General features: G+C 40.2%; 1 protein-coding gene and 1 pseudogene across 1 annotated transcript; one reads left to right on the top strand and one right to left on the bottom strand.

Annotated features, from left to right (window-relative positions):
• Positions 1 to 24: 24 nt before the first annotated feature.
• Positions 25 to 19,878, top strand: ADAT2 (adenosine deaminase tRNA specific 2). The gene is made up of 6 exons (XM_081829095.1): positions 25 to 177; positions 9,753 to 9,857; positions 13,079 to 13,229; positions 14,414 to 14,520; positions 19,503 to 19,575; positions 19,686 to 19,878. Exons 1-6 carry the CDS (start codon positions 79 to 81, stop codon positions 19,727 to 19,729), a joined length of 579 nt encoding a protein of 192 aa, XP_081685221.1. The 5' UTR covers positions 25 to 78; the 3' UTR covers positions 19,730 to 19,878.
• LOC102736608 (small ribosomal subunit protein eS21 pseudogene) lies at positions 1,266 to 7,441 on the bottom strand (annotated as a pseudogene).
• Positions 19,879 to 19,890: the final 12 nt, after the last annotated feature.

Here is a 19,890-nt window from a genome sequence, read left to right as displayed (position 1 = left end):
GCAGTCGCCGCGTTCCGTTACCAGCACTTCTCTGCCCCCCCCAGCCTCTGGCGCCGAGCGCCGCGGCCCGGGTGCAGTATGGAGGCGAAGGCGGCGTCCACGCCGGCTACTGGCGGCGGCGCGTGCTCGGTGACGGCCGAGGAGACCGAAAAGTGGATGGAGGAAGCGATGCAAATGGTGAGGAGTCCAGAAGGTGGATGCCGTTGGGTGGGAACTTTCTTTAGCCCTCTTCTCGACCCGAGCATTTGAGCAGACGTCCTGGGTGTGCTTTCTCGCCACCATAATCTCGATGGCGGTCACGTTTTCTGGGTAGACAGCTGGCTTTACTGTCCTGAAATTTTCTTTAGCCCATTCGCACAGTGCTGTAGGGGAAGGAAGAGAGGAAATACTGGCACGTCTGAGCCAAACATCCCCATTCAGCTGCTGCTGGCACGTAACGTGCTGCGTCCCCTTCTTCTCCCGGGGACACACTCGCAAATCCGGAAAGTCACATTCTTCTGTATTTATGACCTCTTGAACCTATCTAGTAGGAGAAAGGACGCCGAGGATGTGTCTGATAGATCAGGATAAAAACAAATCCCAGTACAGCCAGATCCCACCATTCATTCATCTTTCCTACTGCCCTCAAGCCTTTTAACTTCCTTCGCTCCCTTCAGGATTGCTGATTGAGAAGGGCTCTAATCAGATTTGTGTGTAATCCAAGCTTCACCCATACTTCTGTGTGCCAGGGAGCTCTTTAATAGGGATAAGAGTGTGTTTTCACATATATATGTATATGTATACAAATATATGCACCTGCACACATATACATATGTAAAATGCCCTTCGGTTTTACATTTCTCTAAAGCTGCTGTAAAAGAAATCTTTTTTTTTCATACATGGTTTTGATTATATTCTTCCTATCCTTAGGGGCCTCTGGTCTCCAATAGTTAATTAATTCCATAATTATGTATTCATTCACTCCACAGATGTTTATTGAATACACTGTGCTTGGCATTGGGAATTCAGCACTGAAACTGATTTTGGTATATTCCTCTCTGTTCTCTTTTCATACTATTTCCCCTGCATTCATTCACTATTACAGCCAAATATTTTTCTCTAAGCCATGATGCATTACAGTGTCTATCCATTTGTTTCTGCTACTTACATAATGTCCTTTAAACTTGTTTCTCATACTTTTTTGCAAGTGACTCACAGTAAAAAAAAGTCTATTTTATGTTACAACCCAGTAAATACACACATAGCTATAACAGAAACAAAAGTTTCACAGAACAGTACTTCACGTTCCTTTGTACAGTTTCCCTGGTATTTCTCTTTTCTTGAATTGGGGGGAGGGTGCTGTGTATTTATGACAAATATTCCACCTCCGTGATCCTCTCCAGTCAGAAGTTCTTTGAAACGATGCTGTTGGCCTTGGCCAGTGGGAGGATGGAGTCCTCTGACTCACCCATCCTGTGAACGGCCCCACACATAGCTTAGCGCAAACTGGCCATTGAACCTGCCTGTCACCTCGTCAGCCTTGGCCACCTTCGTCTGGGTGGACGCTTGACCCTTGGTGTGGATGATGTGGTTGCTGGCAGAGCATTTCCGCGGCAGGTCCATCCAGGTCCCGGAACTCGCCGGCAATGCTCTGCAGGTCCAGGGCGCGCCCGCCGTCACTGCCACGAGGGCGAGCACGGAAAGCTCCTTCTCGATTTTTGAAAAAAATGCTGGTCCTGACCCGCTAACTTGATTTTATGACCCATTCTTTGAGCTCACTTCATAATTTATTTCCTCTAATAAACTTACAAGATAGGTAGTGTTCCGATACTTTAATTACTGTTCACATATACATTTAAAAATTAATTTGTAACTTGTCATATGGATTTGTTGGTCCTGAACCTCTTTTATGTTACCAGATCCTCTAAGTTGGAGACAAGGAGTTTTCACATGATATCAAAATCTCACTCTCCCTTCCCCAAATCATTTCAATAATGTCATATGCTGGGCAGCTTCTTACTAGTGAGTTTGATGATATATACACATGAAGGATAAAATATGTTAGAGTAAGCTGCATTCGATTCCTTCTATGGGTGAGAGTTCCAGAGGGCAGATGATACCTGAATGCTGGGAAGTCAGAATTTATGGGCTCTTTTGTTTATTTTCATTTGCTTCAGGAGCTCTTCTCAAAGTATTTATGTGTGGAGCCCGCTTAGATAAAATTTTCAGAGATGCTACCATGGAGGACTTAATAGTATTTTTGAAAACAGCTAACTAATCAGTCATTGGGCTTTCCCACTCGTGTAACAGAGCTGTGATTTTTTTTTTTTTCCATCCTTTCATGTTTTGGGTCTTTATTTTCCTTTAAGCGTCTTTCGGTCATAATATATTGGAATATTTCCTCCACCTATCTCTGCCCTGTTCTCTAGACTTCTGGATTAAACATTTAAGTCTTTTTACTACCTTTTGCCCTGACTTTGGGCAAGCCAACCGCCCCACCCTTTCCCCTCCTACCCTATAAAATGAGATGGTTGAACTCCACATAGTTTCTCAGATCTCTCTAGCCTTGACCTTTTTGTCTCTTAATTGGATTATATATTTTTAAATATTTATTTATTTGACAGAGAGAGAGAGAGTACAGGCAGGGTGAGTGGGAGAGGGAGAAGAGGCTCCCCGCTGAGCAGAGAGCCCCACATGGGGCTCCATCCCAGGACCCTGGGATGACGACCTGAGCCCAAGTCAGATGCTTAATTGGCTGTGCCACCCAGGCGCCCGTCTTAATTGGATTATAAACCCCTCGGGGATGTGATTACCTAGTTTACCTATTCCTACATAGGGTCAAGGAGGACCTTAACTTAGTACTTGTATTTTGGTTTTGGCCTATACATGTTCTTCCAGGTCTTAAAGAAAGGGGAAAAAGTGCTTGTCATAAATCTTGTGCTTTGTTCAGTCATGCCCTGACCACTACAGAAACTTCAAATCTTGAACTACTTCGAAGATTGTTGAAGTAATTCAAGGTGTACTATGTATTTCTGAGAAGAGTTTAAGATTAGACAAGAAGCATGGCTAGTGCCAAATCTATTCATCTCTGAGGAATTTGAAAGTGAAATATGCAGTGTACATGTAGTAGGGAGGATACCAATCAGAGGATGCTCTGATTAGACCAGCCAAGTCATATAATTTCTGGGTCTTACTGTTTAAAATAAAGGGGTTGTGCTAGAAAATTTCTGTCCTAGTCTATGATTTTAATCTACAGACATAAGCCTGAATTATAAAAGAAAGGAAAACAGTTTTTGAGAAAGCTTAAAATCTATTTTTTTAAAAAAATGTCATCTAAACTAAGTGAGTCTGTGCAAAAAGCAATACAGCCCTAACAGTCCAATAGGTATAACATTTTTGGAAGGCAACCTGGCATAATATAATTAACAGCCTCAAAAAAAATATTCATATCATTTGACATAGTAATATAATTCTGTGGCATTTATCTTAAGGAAATAGTTTAGAAAGATAAAAGCAATCATTGTCATTTCAGTGTTACATGTAACGGAAAACTAGGAAGCATTTCAAACTTATGATGAAAGGAAATGGTTCAATTATAGTGTATTACTGTGTTGAATAATATGCTGTTATCAAAACAGTTATGGATATTAGGTACAAACATGACATTAACTATTACAGCTACATGTAATATTCAACATTAAGCAAGCAGAATACAAATTATTTTTTATACTGTACATGTACATTTAGAGATTAGACAGGCGTATGTTCAAACCCTAGAATGGCTACTGAAAGCCAGCTAACCTTGACAGATTCTTAAACTTTCAGCCACAGAGGCCTCTTCTGTAAAATGGGTATATGGTATCTATGTCTCAGGGTTGTATAGATTAAAAGAGATAATCTTTGTAAAGTCCCTGACACATAATGCTCACTAAATAAAAGCTGTTGTTTTTTTTAAACTTTTTTTTTTAATCAGATAAACAAAGACTAGAGGAGAACACACACAAATAATTAGTTAACATGGTAAAGATATGGGTCTTTTTTTTTGAGATATGGGTCATTTTAAAGAAATTTTTCACTGTGCTTTTGTAGTAAAATCTAATCAAAGAGATAGCATAAGAAGAATAAAACCAGAAAGGAGCCAGTGGTAGATAAATGTTAGTGGAATGGAGATGGGCTCCTTATACCATCAAAGGCAGAAAACAGAGGAGGAAAATGGATGGGTCTTAATTACATAAATATTAAAAACTTCTGCACGTTAAAAGGACAAGGTACAAAGTAAGAAAGCAAATTTGTAAAGAAATTATCAGACTTGGCCGAAAGTTGGTGGGAGAGTTGGAAAGTATGAGATGGGATGGATTGAAAATTATGTTAATTATTTAGTTAGTTTAACTCTATTTTGAACTTGACAGCAAAACAAATATGTATTTTATTGAACAGCATCTCACCTAAACCCATTTCCGTGGGGTTTGGGGGTTGTTCACACCACCTCCTCCCTAACCCATCATTCCCAACTGCTCAGCTACTCGCCCTCAGCGTGGTGGGCTGGGCTCTTCTTCACCAATAACCTGATTTGCCCTTTTAAATACTCCCACCACTCATGTTTTCTCTCTCATTTGGATAGCAGCTGAAGGCTTTTCACAAAAAACAAGCTACTCTAAGTAAATAGGAAGATAATCTTGAGAGGTGGGATGCGGAATAAAGGAGGTACATTTGCCGGAAGGAAAAAGAGAAAATCCGAAGGAAAGAATGAAAGGCACACTCCCAGTCGCCTGGGGGCTGGGTGGAGCGAGACTGCCAGGCTTTCTTGCAAGTGACCTAAGTCAGGCCTAGGAACCCCACTGGGCCACCCAGGTTCTTCCTGTCCTCTGCCATTCCTTCTTCCCCGGGTCATGAATTCTCTTCTACGTGCTTGAGATAGCTACATAGCCACATGCAGAATTCTTCAGGAGATAATTTTACAGAAAATCTTTGTCACGTGGCCCCCTCATTTGTTTCTTCTCTTACAGTTTTTTAGCCTTAAACTTTCCAGGTTTCACTCTTTTAAGTTTTCCCTCTACTTTTGTCCCTTGAACTAGGCCTATTTTGAACCCAAAAGGTGACAAAGTAGCTGATCAGTGGTGACTAGAGTAGAAATTTGAGGCGGAGTGGCCAGGACCTGGCATCTCGTAGATGTTCCATAAATATTTATTGAAGAAATGAATGCCTGGAGCAGATTGCCTGGATTCTGGCCCCAGCCTCTCACCTGAGCAAATCCCCAACTTCCCCATGTCTCCATTTACTCATCTGTAAGCTGGGGAAGCTCACTGAATCGATCTCATAGGGTTGTAAATGAAATGCATCAATACTGATAAAGTCCTTAAAATAGTCCTGGGTCAAAGTAAGTTTTTCCATAAGTTGTAAGCTCTTATGATTTGCAAGCTCAGAATCAGAACAATTGTTAGGTAGACATAACAGTCTGTGATAATAGTTAGAAGCTAGAAATTTCTTTACAAATTTGCTTTGTTACTTTGTACCTCGTCCTTTTAACGTGACTTAGATAGGTCACCCTTCAAGCCACTGGTTTTCATTTCCAATTCCACCAAAATTGCATCTGTGTCACTGACCCTTTTCTCTTGGCCTGTTTTTTTTTTTTTTTTTTCCTTGAATCCTCCCTAACAGCAGACACTCCTGATTCTTTCTTTCTTTCTTTCTTTCTTTCTTTCTTTCTTTCTTTCTTTCTTTCTTTCTTTCTTTCTTTCTTTCTTTCTTTCTTTCTTTCTTCCTTCCTTCCTTCCTTCCTTCCTTCCTTCCTTCCTTCCTTCCTCTCTCTTTCTTTCTTTAAAGATTTTATTTATTTATTTATTTTAGAGAGAGAGAGCATGCACAAGCAGTGGGAGGGGCAGTGGGAGAGGGAGAAGCAGACTCCCCACTGAGCAGGGACCCCAAGGACATGGGGCTCAATCCCAGGACCCTGAGATCATGACCTGAGCCAAAGGCAGGCGCTTAACTGACTGAGCCACCCAGGCGCCCTGACACTCCTGATTTTCCTCGTACCTTACTAGGCATTTCTTCTTAATCTCCATTGCAAGATATTTCTTGTTTACTCCTTTATTATTATTATTATTATTTTTTAAACTTTTCCTTTTGAAATAATTATAGATTCATAGAAGTTGCAAAAAAAAAGTATATAGGGAAGTCTCATGTACCCTTCACCCAGCTTTCCTCCATGGTAACATCTTATGCAACTGTCGTGCAATAATCAAAACCAGGAGAATGACATTGATGCAGTCTGTAGAGCTTATTGAGATTTCATCAGCTTTCTATGCACACATGTGTGTAGTTCTGTGCAATTTTATCACATGTTTGGTTTTGCAGAAACACCACCAGACCTGCTCAATCACCACAGGGCTCCTTCATGCTACCCTTTATAGCCACCATTCACTCTCAAGCCCTTAAGCCCTGGCAGGCACTAATCCATTCTTTGTAGCTGTAATTTTGCATTCAGGAATGTTATATATGTGAATATGGAACCTTTTAGGCATTGGTTTTTTTCATTCAGCATGATTTCCTTGAGGTCCATCCAAATGTTGAGTGAATCAGTAGTCTATTCCTTTTGTTGCTGTGTAGTATTATTTGGGATGGACGTACCACAGTTCAACTATTCATCCTTTGAAGGACATTTGGATCATTTCCAGTTTTTGCCTATTACGAATAAAACGCCTGCAAACATTTATGTCTGTATATGAATTTATGTGCTGTATGACCATAAGCTTTCGGTTCCTTGGGAGAATGCCAGAGAGTGCAATTGCTGGGTCATATGTTAACTGCATGTCTTGCTTTTTAAGAAACTGCCAAACTAGTTTCCAGAATGGCTGTACCATTTTACAGTCCTACCAGCAGTGTATAAGTTATCCTGTTTTTCTTCAGCCTCACCAGCATTTGGTGTTTTTACTTTTTATTTTAGCCATTCTGATGGTGTGTAGTGATAACTCATTGTGGTTATTTTGCATTTCCCTAATGGCTAATGATATGAACATCTTTACATGTACTTATTTGCCATCTATATGCCCTCTTTGGTGAAGTGTCTGTAAATATCTTTTGCCCATTTTCTAGTGGGATTGTTTTTGGTTTTTTTGCTGTTGAACTTTGAGAGTTCTTTATATAGTCTTAATAGTAGACCATTGTTGGATATGCAGTTTGCAAATATTTTCTTCCTGTTTTAGCTTGTCTTTTCTTCTTCTTAACAGTGTATTAGTATCCTATGGCTTCTGTAACAAATTACTACAAACTCGGTGGCTTAAAACAACACAAGTTTATTCTCTTATAGCTCTGGATGCCGGGTGATTGAAATTCATTTCACTGGGCAAAACCCAATGTGTCAGCGGGGCTGCGTACACTCTGAAGGTTCTAGAGGAGAATATGTTTCCTCACCATTTCCAGCTTCTGGAGCATTCTTTGCTTGACTCATGGCTTCTTCCTCCATCTTCAAAGCCAACAGTGTAACGTCTTCAAATCTCTTACTCTGCCTTTCTTATTAGGACACCTGTGATTGCATTTAGGGCCACCTGAATAATCCAGGATAATTTCCCTATCTCAAGATCTTCAACAAATATTTGTTGGATGAGTAAATGATTTCTCTCTTGTGTGTACTTGGGGTTCTGTGTACTCCCAATCTTATTTTAAATAACATTTTTCATGTGCTGATTGCCTTAACTGCGTGGGTACTCAGCATCGCCATCCTCCCTGGCTGTCAGTCCTCCTCCTGGCTTTCCTTTCTTTAGTAGCCAATGGTGCATTTGTATATTTATTTGTATATATTCACCAAACCTTGGAACTTTTCAGACTTTCGGGCTTTGCATAACCTGACATGCTTTAACCATTGTTACAGTATTGGACAGAACTAGCCTGTGGGTGGTTCATGACCCGGGTGGGAAGAATGCAGTCTTACTGCTTCAGCTACTCTCTCCCTACATCTGTGCAGGCCATAGCTCTGTCCTACCACCCTGGAGGAAGAAGGAGAGATATAGCTTGCTACCACTATGCTATGTGCCTCTCCTTTCACCTTTATTGGCCCAAGAACAATTTAAGTGTCAGTTGAGCATGGTTGAAGTGGCTAAGCAACCCATGTTAGCATGATGATAGGAAGTTATTGCTACTCTAAATAAAGTATAGCCAGGAATAGGGGCTAGTGCAAGAGGTAGAACATGCGGTCTTAAGCAATGTCTTCAACTTTACACTGTATATGCCTTATGCTGTGTGTGAATACCTACACTTAATTGGTAATCTAGTCTTCCAAAGTGTCTTCAGGCCTGCCAAAATAAGAAATGCTATGCCTTTCTAAAAACAGCCATACTTGGGTTTTCTTGACTGCAGTGAGATGGAAATGTTTATACCCTAGTTCAAGGGTTGTGTTCTTCATTTGTTCTCTCTCAGCAACAGGATCAGGGAGTATGCGGATATAACCTGCTTGCTTTTGCTCTCTGCCCAGAGAAGTATTCTTTAACTGTGTTGGGCCGGGACTTACCTGGTTCAGTCATTGACAGAGCTAGAATAAAAATGGACAGCCTCTGATGGGGGAGACTTTGCAAATATAACCAGTGGTTTGCCCTTTTCCAGGATGATGGTGGTAGAAATATTCTTAAGCTTGTTTTTCTGATTTATATTTTTCCATGGAGGTGTACCTTACGTACAATTAAATGCACAGACAGGTCTTATATATGTTGTCCATTCAGTTTTGACTGATGCAAACATCTATGTAACCCACACCCTTTTCAAGAGTTTTGACCACCCTGGAAAAGTTCCTTGTGTCCCTTTCCGATCAGTTTACACATGCCCTTCCAGGAAGAAATTGCTATCATTGTATTTAGTTTTGTCTGTTCTAGTACTAAACCTGAAGGGAGTCAGACAGTGTGTATGCTTTTGTGTTTGACTTCTTTTACTCAGCATGTCTGAGATTCACCCATACAGTTGTGTGTATCTCTAGCTTGTTCCTTTTCATTGCTGAGTAGTATTCCATGGTGTGACTGTGCCAGTTTGCTTATCCATTCTTTTGTTGGTGGATACCTGTGCTGTTTCCAGATTGGGGCTATTATGAATCAAGCTATTATGAACATTCTTTTACAGTTTTTTTTTTTTTTGTGGACATATATTCCCTTCTCTTAAATAAATACTTAGGATTAGAATTTGTTCATTGGCTATGTGTATGTTTACTTTTTAAGGAAATTTCCAAAGTGTTCTCCAAAGTGGTTGTGCCATTTTCACATAGAGTGCTCCGAAGCTTTTCTTGTGTCAAAGCAGAAATAGCACAGAGAGACATCCAGTCTGGTTACCTTTATGCTGTTGGGGCTCTAGAGGGTATCTTCTATAATATTTAGTGAAACAAAAAAACTAAGCAAGTAGAATTTCAACAAGGAAAAGACTTCAATAAAGTATTTATACATGTTATTTATTCTTTTCCTTTACACATATGTATATGATCTCTGAAAAGTTGCACAGACCCTGCCACCATAAGAACAAAAGTCAGTAACAGCCTTTTGCTCACTTCTGCTTCCAATGAGAAGAAAAAATCAGGGGCTCAGAACCTGTGCAGAGGGTTTGTTCCTGAGTCTCCCTTAATATGGATATAACGGAGAACAAAGGCACTAAATACTGAACTATATTTGAGGGAAGGGAAAGCTCAGCTGTATTTCTTTGTTCTGGGGTTTATATATTTGTGCTTATGCTGGTTTATTTCTTTCCTATAATCTTTTTAAGTATTGAACATTACATCTTAAATTTTCTACTTTGTCTTTTAGGCCAAGCAAGCCCTAGAAAGTACTGAAGTTCCTGTTGGCTGCCTTATGGTCTACAACAATGAAGTTGTGGGGAAGGGACGAAATGAAGTTAATCAAACCAAAAACGTATGTCGATTGAATAGTTTAATTGCAAACATACAGCAATAAGGTAGGGGTGCACTGAATTTTATCACAGCTGGCAAGAAGATGGGTCTGTGTCAAGACCTGTAGGTATAATGGAAGGGTAGTTTCCCTTAACATTTCTTTTTTTGAATGCCTTCCTCTCTGATTATAAAAGTGATCCATGTTGGTTTTCTAAAATTTGGAAAATTCAGAAAAATTTAATGAAGCAATACAATCTGGGGCTAATTTTCTATTTCATGGAGTTTTACTTTAGCATTTGAGTGAAACTCAAGAAGGGATTTTATTACATTGGAGTGTCAGTACTGAAGATATGAATCTAATCTCCATCTTAAGCAAATCTAATATAGGAAAATTCCACTTTACAAAACATCAATTTAACTCATATCACATTCTTTAGTACCTTTAAATAATGTTTTCCTCCTGGTAAATTAAAAAATCACCTTCAGTTTATATCTTTGGAGGTATTAAAGGATTGTATAACGGAAGCTGTTCATGTATTAGATAATTCAGTGGAATAAAGTCTCTACCACCTACTGTCTCTGTACCTACATGTGGTATTACACTTTATTATTTTTTAATTTTTATTTATTTTTTTAGAGAGAGAGAGCATGTGTGCATGAGTGTGGCAGGGAGAGGGAGAGAGAGAATCTTAAGCAGGCTGCACACCCAGTGCTCAATCTTATGAACCCAAGATCATGACCTGAGCTGAAATCAAGAGCTGGATGCTTAACCAACTAAGCCACCCAGGCGCCCTGGTATTACACATTATAGTTTGTGTGCCTTTATATTATGTGGTTAGCTTGAAAAGTTCATGAATTAAGGCAACATTTCTTGGTATCACAACAGTGTGTCATGGTAAGTATAAATGAAATACCCAATTTTATGATTATCAGAAGTACTAGGTGGACTCAGAGCTTAGAACCACAACACCACTCACACAGACTGTGATCTTATCGTTTGATCGTGGGAACCAGAGAACAAGCTGGTGCTGGTACTATGGGGTGCTATGGGGCATTTAATGTTTATCCATCACATCTATCAAAGAGAAAACACATGCAAAGTAGGAACCCAGGTTCACAAAGCAATTATTATTTGGATATCAAAACATTTGTGAGCTAAGTAATAAACATAATGTAGCAATTAGTGAATATATAGATACTTGTCGGGGAGTAGAATTCTGTATTTTAAATAATTGCTCCATCTCCCTATTTTGTGTATTTTGTGGTTTGGTATGATATCTTTAATATCAGAACTTTAAATGCCCTGATGTCATCCATCTAACCCCCCAGTGACCTGGGTTTCTTCTGTATCTTGAAATTAACCTGCCTTTTTATTTTGGTTTGTGTATCCTACAGAAGATTACCCTATCAAACGCTACAGAAAGACTCTTGACCCCAAATGAGGAAACCTGAGTCCTACTTTTGGCTCTCAACTACCACCACCCTCATCACTACCATCACCTCTCCCACTGTGTGTTTTTTTTTTTTTTAATTTTATTTATTTATTTGAGAGAGAGAGAGTGAGAGAGAGAAAGAGCACAAGGGGGGGGGTGGGAGAGGGAGAAGCAGACTCCCCGCTGAGCAGGGAGCCCGATGCGGGACTCGATCCCGGGACTCCAGGATCATGACCTGAGCCGAAGGCAGTCGCTTAACCAACTGAGCCACCCAGGCGCCCCCCACTGTGTGTTTTTAACATGTCCTAAATTGGCTTGTGGTTCTTCAGCACTAAAAGAGAGGTTGAGGGGCACCAGGGTGGCTCAGTGAGTTAAGCAGCCTACTCTTGATTTCGGCCCAGGTCATGATCACAGGATCCTGGGATAGAGCCCGCATCTGGCTCCGTTCTCGGCAGGGAGTCTGCTCTCTTTGTATCTGCCCCTCGACCCTGCTCTCCCTCTCTCCTCTCAAATAAATAAATAAGTCTTTAAAAAAAAAACTCCAAAAACCAAAAAGCACTTTCTTTACTTGTTTCCAGGACACCACACCACTCTGGATTTTCTAAAAAAGAGAGGTTGATTGCAGGGATTCAGTTCAACAGTTACTTACTTACTGAGAATTCTGGGGAGATCCGATTCAGTAATTCTGAATCTGATTGTTAAAAAACCCCTGAATTGAGGAAACTTTTTGTTAAGTTTCCCAGTTAGTTCTGGTATGCAGGCAGGTTTGGGAACCTGTTCTCTAAAGTACCTTACAGCTCTGAGATCGTAATTCTGGACCAGCATTGCTTCCACCTGCCTCTAGCTTCCATGGCACCTCGGGCCACTGCACCAGCATCTCTCACACTCTGCTCTATGTCACAGGTTAATGAGTGCCTTTCTGTTTGCCCCAACCAGATTTTATACTTGCTGAGGACAGACTTTGTAATCTCACATAGGATTTAGCACAGTGGCTTGTACATAGCAATCAGCATAAGCTTATTGATAGATGTGATTATCGTGAATATCTTTAATAATTATTGCATAGCAGAGCACATAGATAGCACACAGCATACGCTTCTTGTAATTCAGTGTTTTATGAGGTGTAGATGCCAGTGAACCCCGTTCTACATATGGGGGAGCCAAGGCTTAGAGAAGTTATGTAACTTGCCTAAGGCCACAGAATTAGTGATGTCACAGTCAGGATTCAAACTTAAGAATGGTTATTTGCAAATGCTGTGTGATTTCTCCTATATTCTACGCCACCCATGAGGTATCTGAGACTGATACCAAATGTCTGCTTTTCTCTAGAGTCTGCCAGAATATAAAATCTCATCCCAAAGAAAATGTAAGTGATGACATTCCACTAACTAAATACAGATTTGCTTAGAGTGAAGTGAGGGACAGCCTTGAAAACATCTGAAAATGGAGCACATGCTTATGAAGACTTCAGGCTTCCCCTCGAATATTCACAAACCCTAGACTCTTTTTTTTTTTTAACCCCTGAGACTTATATTCTCTATGGCATTTTAATTGAAAGAGCATCCCTTGAGGTTCTGAGGTGTTTAACTAAAAATATAGCATAATTCTCACGGCATCTCCTATTAGGTGTCTTTTGTTGGTCAGGTTATGGGACTTGAACTGGGAAATACATTGCCAAGTGCTTAGAGCGTCCCAAAACCTTTATGCATTAAAATGTTGGCAGAAACATTAGGCCCATTTTTTTGGTATCTATTTTCGAGCGTTTGCACAATACAGTTACATGTTGATGCAAGCACCTCTCTCCTTTCAGGCTACTCGACATGCAGAAATGGTGGCCATCGATCAGGCCCTAGATTGGTGTCATCGAAGTGGCAAGAGTCCTTCTGAAGTATTTGAACACACTGTGCTGTATGTCACAGTGGAGCCGTGTATTATGTGTGCAGCTGCTCTCCGCCTGATGAGTATCCTTTGACTTCGTGAGTTAATGTCGTGTGCCCTTCCTATAACCTTGAAAATGGCCAGACACATAACCTGCTTTCTAATATGTGAAAACAGATTTATGAAACAAGTTATAAAATATTGTACCCCTTGGCCAAAAAATTTTTAGGAAGGATTTTTAAATCATATGATTTCTTCATTTTATATCAATAGATGTAAAACTATTAACCAAATAAAACTAGAGAAAGAAAAACTAAGAGCTAACAAACTTATGTAAGGATAAGTCACAAATTAAAGTAGATTATAAAACTGTACAGAGAAAAGGTCTGAAGAATATGCACCTTTGAATAATAGATCATAGGTGATTTAAAATTTTTCTTTCTCTTTATGTTTTTGTTTATTTTTGCCATTAATACCAATTACAATGTATGAGAAATTTTAAGTCCAAAGTAAATATAAGGTAAAAAAACAAGTCACTGATGATGTTATAATTGTAGATAAATGGGAAATTGAGAAAGTTACAGCTCTTTGAATTGTGTCTTTCATAGAGTAAGCGACACAAATACAGAGTGTTAGCAAGTTTGTCTCTAAGATCTTTAAAAAATTACTCACTTGTTCAAAAACTCAATTTCATACTTGGACAGTTTTTATGTACTTATTTTGCTATGTGTGAAAAATTTTATCACTTTAAAAATAACAGGGGGTTTTGAGTATAACAGGTACAGTCTCTACTTTGTAAAGAGGGGAGTTCTGGTCAACTTAGAGCTCTGTCCCCATCCTGCCTTAGACGGTGGCTCAGTTTTAGTTTGTTTTATATTGGGGCACGGGTTATATTTTATTCGGCAAAAGATTAGGGGACAATCCTGTTTTTAAAAGGCGAAAAATCCCTGGATTAAATTCCTACTTCCTTTCTGGCTCCAATTCTCTAATGACTCAAAGAAAGTGAGTTAGGAAAGACAAGAGAGAGCACCAAACTATAAACTTTTAGCAACTGTGTATTCGGTTTTCATTATTTGCAGTTGTGAGATGTTCATCTCTAAATCCTTTAAACCTCTTCTTTTGTGCGACTGGATTGTGTGATTTTTAAGACTAAGCCTAAGCTTAACTGTTTTTAAAAGTAGCCTGAGCTTGTCTGTCCAGGATGGCCTGGTTTTGTCACTGTACGCACTGGAGCTGCACTCTCTTCAGGACCTTAATTCTTTCGCATAAATCCCGCTGGTTGTGTATGGCTGTCAGAACGAACGGTTTGGCGGCTGTGGCTCCGTTCTAAATATCGCCTCTGCTGATCTACCGAATACGGGGAGACCGTTTCAGGTAACGTGACCCGTTTATGCTTTTTATTGCTAATTACTTTGCTCTCTTCGTGGGATTAGTTCGTGGGAATAGTTCACGTGCGGTCAGTATACCAAAAAGCCATGCTGGGACCAGTCTGACTCTGGGACCTCCCATCACGTTCATTTGTGCCTCAGTAGAAGAAGACAGGTATCACTTCCAGGTGAGACCTTGGCTCTCTTAATGAGCAGAATCTCTCCAGAAGGAGATCCCTGGCCTTCCCAGGGATCTCCCGACAGCCCTCACTGATGCGCTCAGGAATGTTGGGGACGCTGTCCGTGTTGTCATTCTCACTCAGGGAGTGTCCCCAGCCCCCTGCTGCACCGTAGATACTGTTTACGGTGCACACACAATGTTTTTGCACAAAGCCAATCGTTTTGCTTTATTGCTATGTACTATTTTTTTTTTAAAGATTTTATTTTTATTTATGAGAGAGACAGAGAGAGCATGGGGGGAGGAGCAGAGGGAGAGGGACAAGCAGACTCCGCACTGAGCGTAGAGCTCGATGTGGGCTCGATCTCAGGACCCTGAGATCATGACCTGAGCCGAAACCACGAGCCAGATGCTTAACCGACTGAGCCACCCAGGCATCCCTGTTCTGTGTACTATTTTTGGTGTCTAGCATTAATACCTGTATTTTCATTATTTTTCCCCCCTGCCTTTTCAAAATTGAAATTTCCCCCAGACTCAAGAATCCACATTGCTTTCATCTTCTCTTAAAAATCCTACTTTCCCTTTAATCTTGCCACCTGTCCCCAAGTTTTTATGTTTATGGCTATGAGCGTTAGGAATTGATATTTCAGAGTTTGTCCTGTAGACACATAGCATTTTTCGCAAACTGGTTTGATTTTTTTTTCTAAGGTTAATCCTGAAATATTATGCTTTAAAAAGAAAAGGATTTAATAAATGCTGGACATGGTGTGCAGTTAACTTCAAAGATCTCAGATATTCTTAGGAGAATACTGAGTACCTATGAAGGGCTAAATTTGGCTGAATCCCACTGACAACAAGTTTTGGAAAACATTCCATTTTGAGTTTTCCCAGCCGAACATTAGCTTTCCTAACAACTTCTGTACATTTGAGAATAGATGACTTTTAACATCACATCAGAAAATAAATTGTAATAAAACGATGGAGAGTAAACAATACAGTCAGCTTGACCATTAAAAAAAATGTGCAAAGTGATTTGATTTTTCCAGTCACTTATATCGGTGGCTCAAATTTTGCTTACATAACTCTTTGCAAGTAAATTGCTGACTCTGTACTTTGTTTATGAGAAAGAGCTAAAGAATTTCTCAAAGCTTCTGGGCAGAACAAAGATGTGCCCTTGGATATCAGACATGGGTAGAAAATTTCTCTCCAACACATGAGTGACATTGGGTGCATACACAATCCTCTCCTACATATTTCTGCACAGGGTGAACTGAAGAATAAGCTTGTTTGTAATGTGTGTACCTGGCCAAATTGGCTCCAGGGAAATGAATGACCATTGTTTGAAGCCATATCTCCAGGTTGGATGCCAAATTATGTTTTTTTTTTTTTTTTTTTAAAGTGTTTGAGATTCTAAAGAAAACACTGATACCTTAAGTCTCTGGACCCTGTGTTTTCTTCCTTATTGGGTTGGGTTGGGTGGGAGAGTCTGTGGGAGGTGGGATGCTGCTTTTATATTAAAGAATCATAGAATTATTTAATGCTGTATTATAAGCAGCATTAAGCTCATAGAGGATACCTACAGAACTATTCTTTTCAAAGAAGATGGTGATTACCTTATAATACATACCTGGTCCGTTTTTAAAAGTTTAATAAGAATGTGTGCTTTTTATTAAAGCCACAAATTTGTAGCTATAATGGATAATTGAAAGTATCTTGGTATCATAGAGTGATGCAGTTTCTTTCCCCATTTTTAACTCAGTGGGTCTCATCCTGGACTGCATATTACAGAGCTTTTACGTGTGGCTGTGGGAGGTCCCCACCCCAGATCAACTGGATAGGAAGGCGAAAGGGTAGAAGAGAATATTAGTACATTTTTTTTTCTTTTTTAGTTTTGTTTTTCACAAACCCTTGTGTCCTGGGCTGACTCTCAGTAGATCGCAGGGAGGGAGCTGCTTTGCTACATGGGAAACCCTTTACCCAGAAGCAGGTTTTCCATGAACATTCATTGGTGATGGGCGAGGGGACAGGCCCCTTTTATGGCTTTGCCCTGTTTCCCAGGAGGAGGGGCTCACCATACCAGACCTTGTACAAACGGGACTGTGGGGGTAGGGGGGGTCACGTAGGCAGCCTTGGGCTGGGACAGCAGGGGGACTGGCTATCGGAGGGCAACCGAGGATCCATGTCACTATCTTATCTTCCACCTGGGTGGGATTCTGACTTACAGGCATTCAGTCATAAGCCCACAGAGTTCCCAGGTGATTCCACTGAGCAGCCAAGGTGGAGGACCTTTGGTCTAACTTCATAGTAGAGGAGAGTGTCTTGTGCTAGTGTTCATGAGAGCATGAGGAGAGGCGGGTGCTCTGAGGAACATGAACACTTAATGTGGCATGAGGAGAAGGGGACTGACCCACCATGGTTAGAATGATCTGAGAAGGTTATGAGAACTGAGAAGCCAAGGGAGGAGAGAGTGCTAAGAAGAATCGAGAATGGTCAATGGTCTCCACAACTGCAGAGAATTGAGGAGGCTGGAAAGGGAACCATTGTTTTGGTCAGTAGGGGCCTTTGGGATATCTGGAAGCACAAGCCAGTGAGGATGAGGTTGAGGAGGAAATGAGAGTCACACAAGCAACAGTCAGGAGTCTGGAATGTTCTCAGGGACTAGCAGAGTAGCAGCTTGCCTGAGGGGCAGGGTGGAAGGAAGGTTATTGGGATTTTTTTTTTCCCCCAGCTTTACTGAGATATAATTGACATATAACATGTGTAAATTTAAGATATACAATGTGATGATTTGATAGATGTTTAGATTATGAAATGTTTACCACAATAAAGTTAGTTGACACACCATTTTCCTCACATAATTACCATTTTGTTGTTGTTATGGTGAGAACATTTAAACTCTACTCTCTTAACAGTTTTCAAGTACACAATATAGTATTGTTAACTAGTCACCATGCTGTACCTTAGATCCTCAGAACTTACCTTATAACTGAAAGTTTGTATCCTTGGATCAGCGGTCTATTCATTTCCTCCCAACTCCACCCCTCCACCCCTGGCGATTACCATTCTACTCTCTGCTTCTAACAAACTGAGGGCTCTAGAGGGGAGGGGGGTGGGGAATGGGTTAGCCTGGTGATGGGTATTAAAGAGGGCACGTATTGAATGGAGCACTGGGTGTTATACACAAACAATGAATCATGGAGCACTACATCAAAAACTAATGATGTAATGTATGGTGATTAACATAATAAAATAAAATTAAAAAAGAAAAGAAAACTTATATATATATATATATATTTCATTATATATATGCAATAGAATATTCAGCCATAAAAAGAAGGAAATTCTATCATTTGGGACAATGCAGATGGACCTTGAGGGCACTATGCCAAGTGAAATAAGTCAGAGAAAGACAAATACTGTATCATCTCACTTACATGCGCAATCTAAAAACATCGAACTCCGAAAGGTTATTTCTTTTAATGGGGAAAGTTTATGCAGGCTTTATAGGCCCAGGTAAGAGCTGACTGAAGGCACTAGAGAAAGGGAGGTTCTTTCTGAGCAGTAGACCACACTGACCAGGCCCTTGTGCTGGTGCTCATTACCTGCTTCCCCTCCTGTGGCTACTTCTGGATGTTCCTCCCTGGAATCGCTGTCCATTTTATCATTTCATGCACCTTAGAAGGATGCAGTGTATCAAGTCCAAATTCCTGTGACACGCCTTCAAAGCCCTGTATATTTTGACCTCATTTTATCTAATTCTTTCACTGTAGGCCCCCCAACCCCTCATTAGTTGGTTTCCTCACATAGCCCAAGTTTATTCTTACTCTTTCCCTGAAACGCTCTGCTCAGTGTCTTTAAATATTTTCTTTTTTCTTAATTTTTAATTTTTATTTATTCTAGAGAGCGCACGTGCACTTGTGTGTGAGTTGGGGGGTGGAGCAGAGGGATAGAGAGAGAGAGAGAATCTTAAGCAGCCTCAATGCCCAGTGGGAGCCTGTCTCAGGGCTCGATCTCATGACCCTGAGATCATGACCTGTGCCTAAATCAAGAGTAAGACGCTTAACTGACTGAGCCACTAGACACCTCAAATATTTGCTATCTTGAAGGCAAGTTCAAATTTCATCTTCATGTGATATTTCATGTAATTTCATTCCTTAACCATTATCATAGTTTCTTATTCTTTCACGTATTGATCCCTTCCCTCTAGTTAGATACCAAAGATAGATCAAACTGAACATTTTTTTTTTTTTAAGATTTATATTTACTTGAGAGAGAGAGAGAGAGCACAAGTGGGAGGGGCAGACGGGGAGAGAATCTCAAGCCGACTCCTCGCTAAGCACGGAGCCCCACACGGGGCCCAACCTCATGACCCCAAGATGGGCCCCTAGTAAATAACAGTAGATAGAAATAGCTCATGCTTAACAAACACTTACGATGTGCCAGGTATGTAATAGGTGTTATTTTTGCAATCTTATTTAATCTTCATGAAATCCCTCTGAGGTAAGTGCTATAATTATACCTACATTTTATACACGAGGAAGCTGAGGCAGAGAGTTTAACTATCGTACCGAAGATCACATAGCTAGTAACTTCAATAGTACTTGAGGAATAATAGTTGATTGGAGTGATGGTGAGTCCATACGTCTATTCTTTTCGTAATGTATTTCCTTACCCGCATTACTGCTATTCCCAAAGTGTATTAACGTTATCTGAAATAAGTTTCTGTAATTATGTATACATTGCTGTGTTTATGGGATACAGGCCACATTTTCATAGGCCGATATTCATTCTCAGTTTTCTCATTTCATCAGTGCATTCCTGGATATCGGGCCGAGGAAGCAGTGGAAATGTTAAAGACCTTCTACAAACAGGAAAATCCAAATGGTCAGTTTTCCCCTGCTGTACATAATGTAACCTCACTTAAGACAAATCAGTGTGAAGAGACTTGACAAGGGCCTACCTCTTTCATTTTTTCTTTTCTATTCTTTTCACAGCACCCAAATCAAAAGTTCGGAAAAAGGAATGTCAGAAACCTTGAACTTGTTCTGATGAAAGGCTGATCCCCCTCCACGACATTCTTGGACTGAAAGCTGTTGACATCATTGAATCATGTTTACATATGTCCTTAACTCCTGGGGAAATCATCTCTCACTATTTGCTCTGTTGAGGGAACAAATTAGCACTTTTTTTTTTTTTTTT

The sequence above is a fragment of the Leptonychotes weddellii genome, chromosome 8, assembly GCF_054177405.1.
Source record: "Leptonychotes weddellii isolate Sample4059 chromosome 8, ASM5417740v2, whole genome shotgun sequence".
Lineage (NCBI taxonomy): Eukaryota > Metazoa > Chordata > Mammalia > Carnivora > Phocidae > Leptonychotes > Leptonychotes weddellii.
The sequence above is the reverse complement of the archived record's forward strand: the minus strand, read 5'-3'. Positions and strand labels throughout refer to the sequence as shown.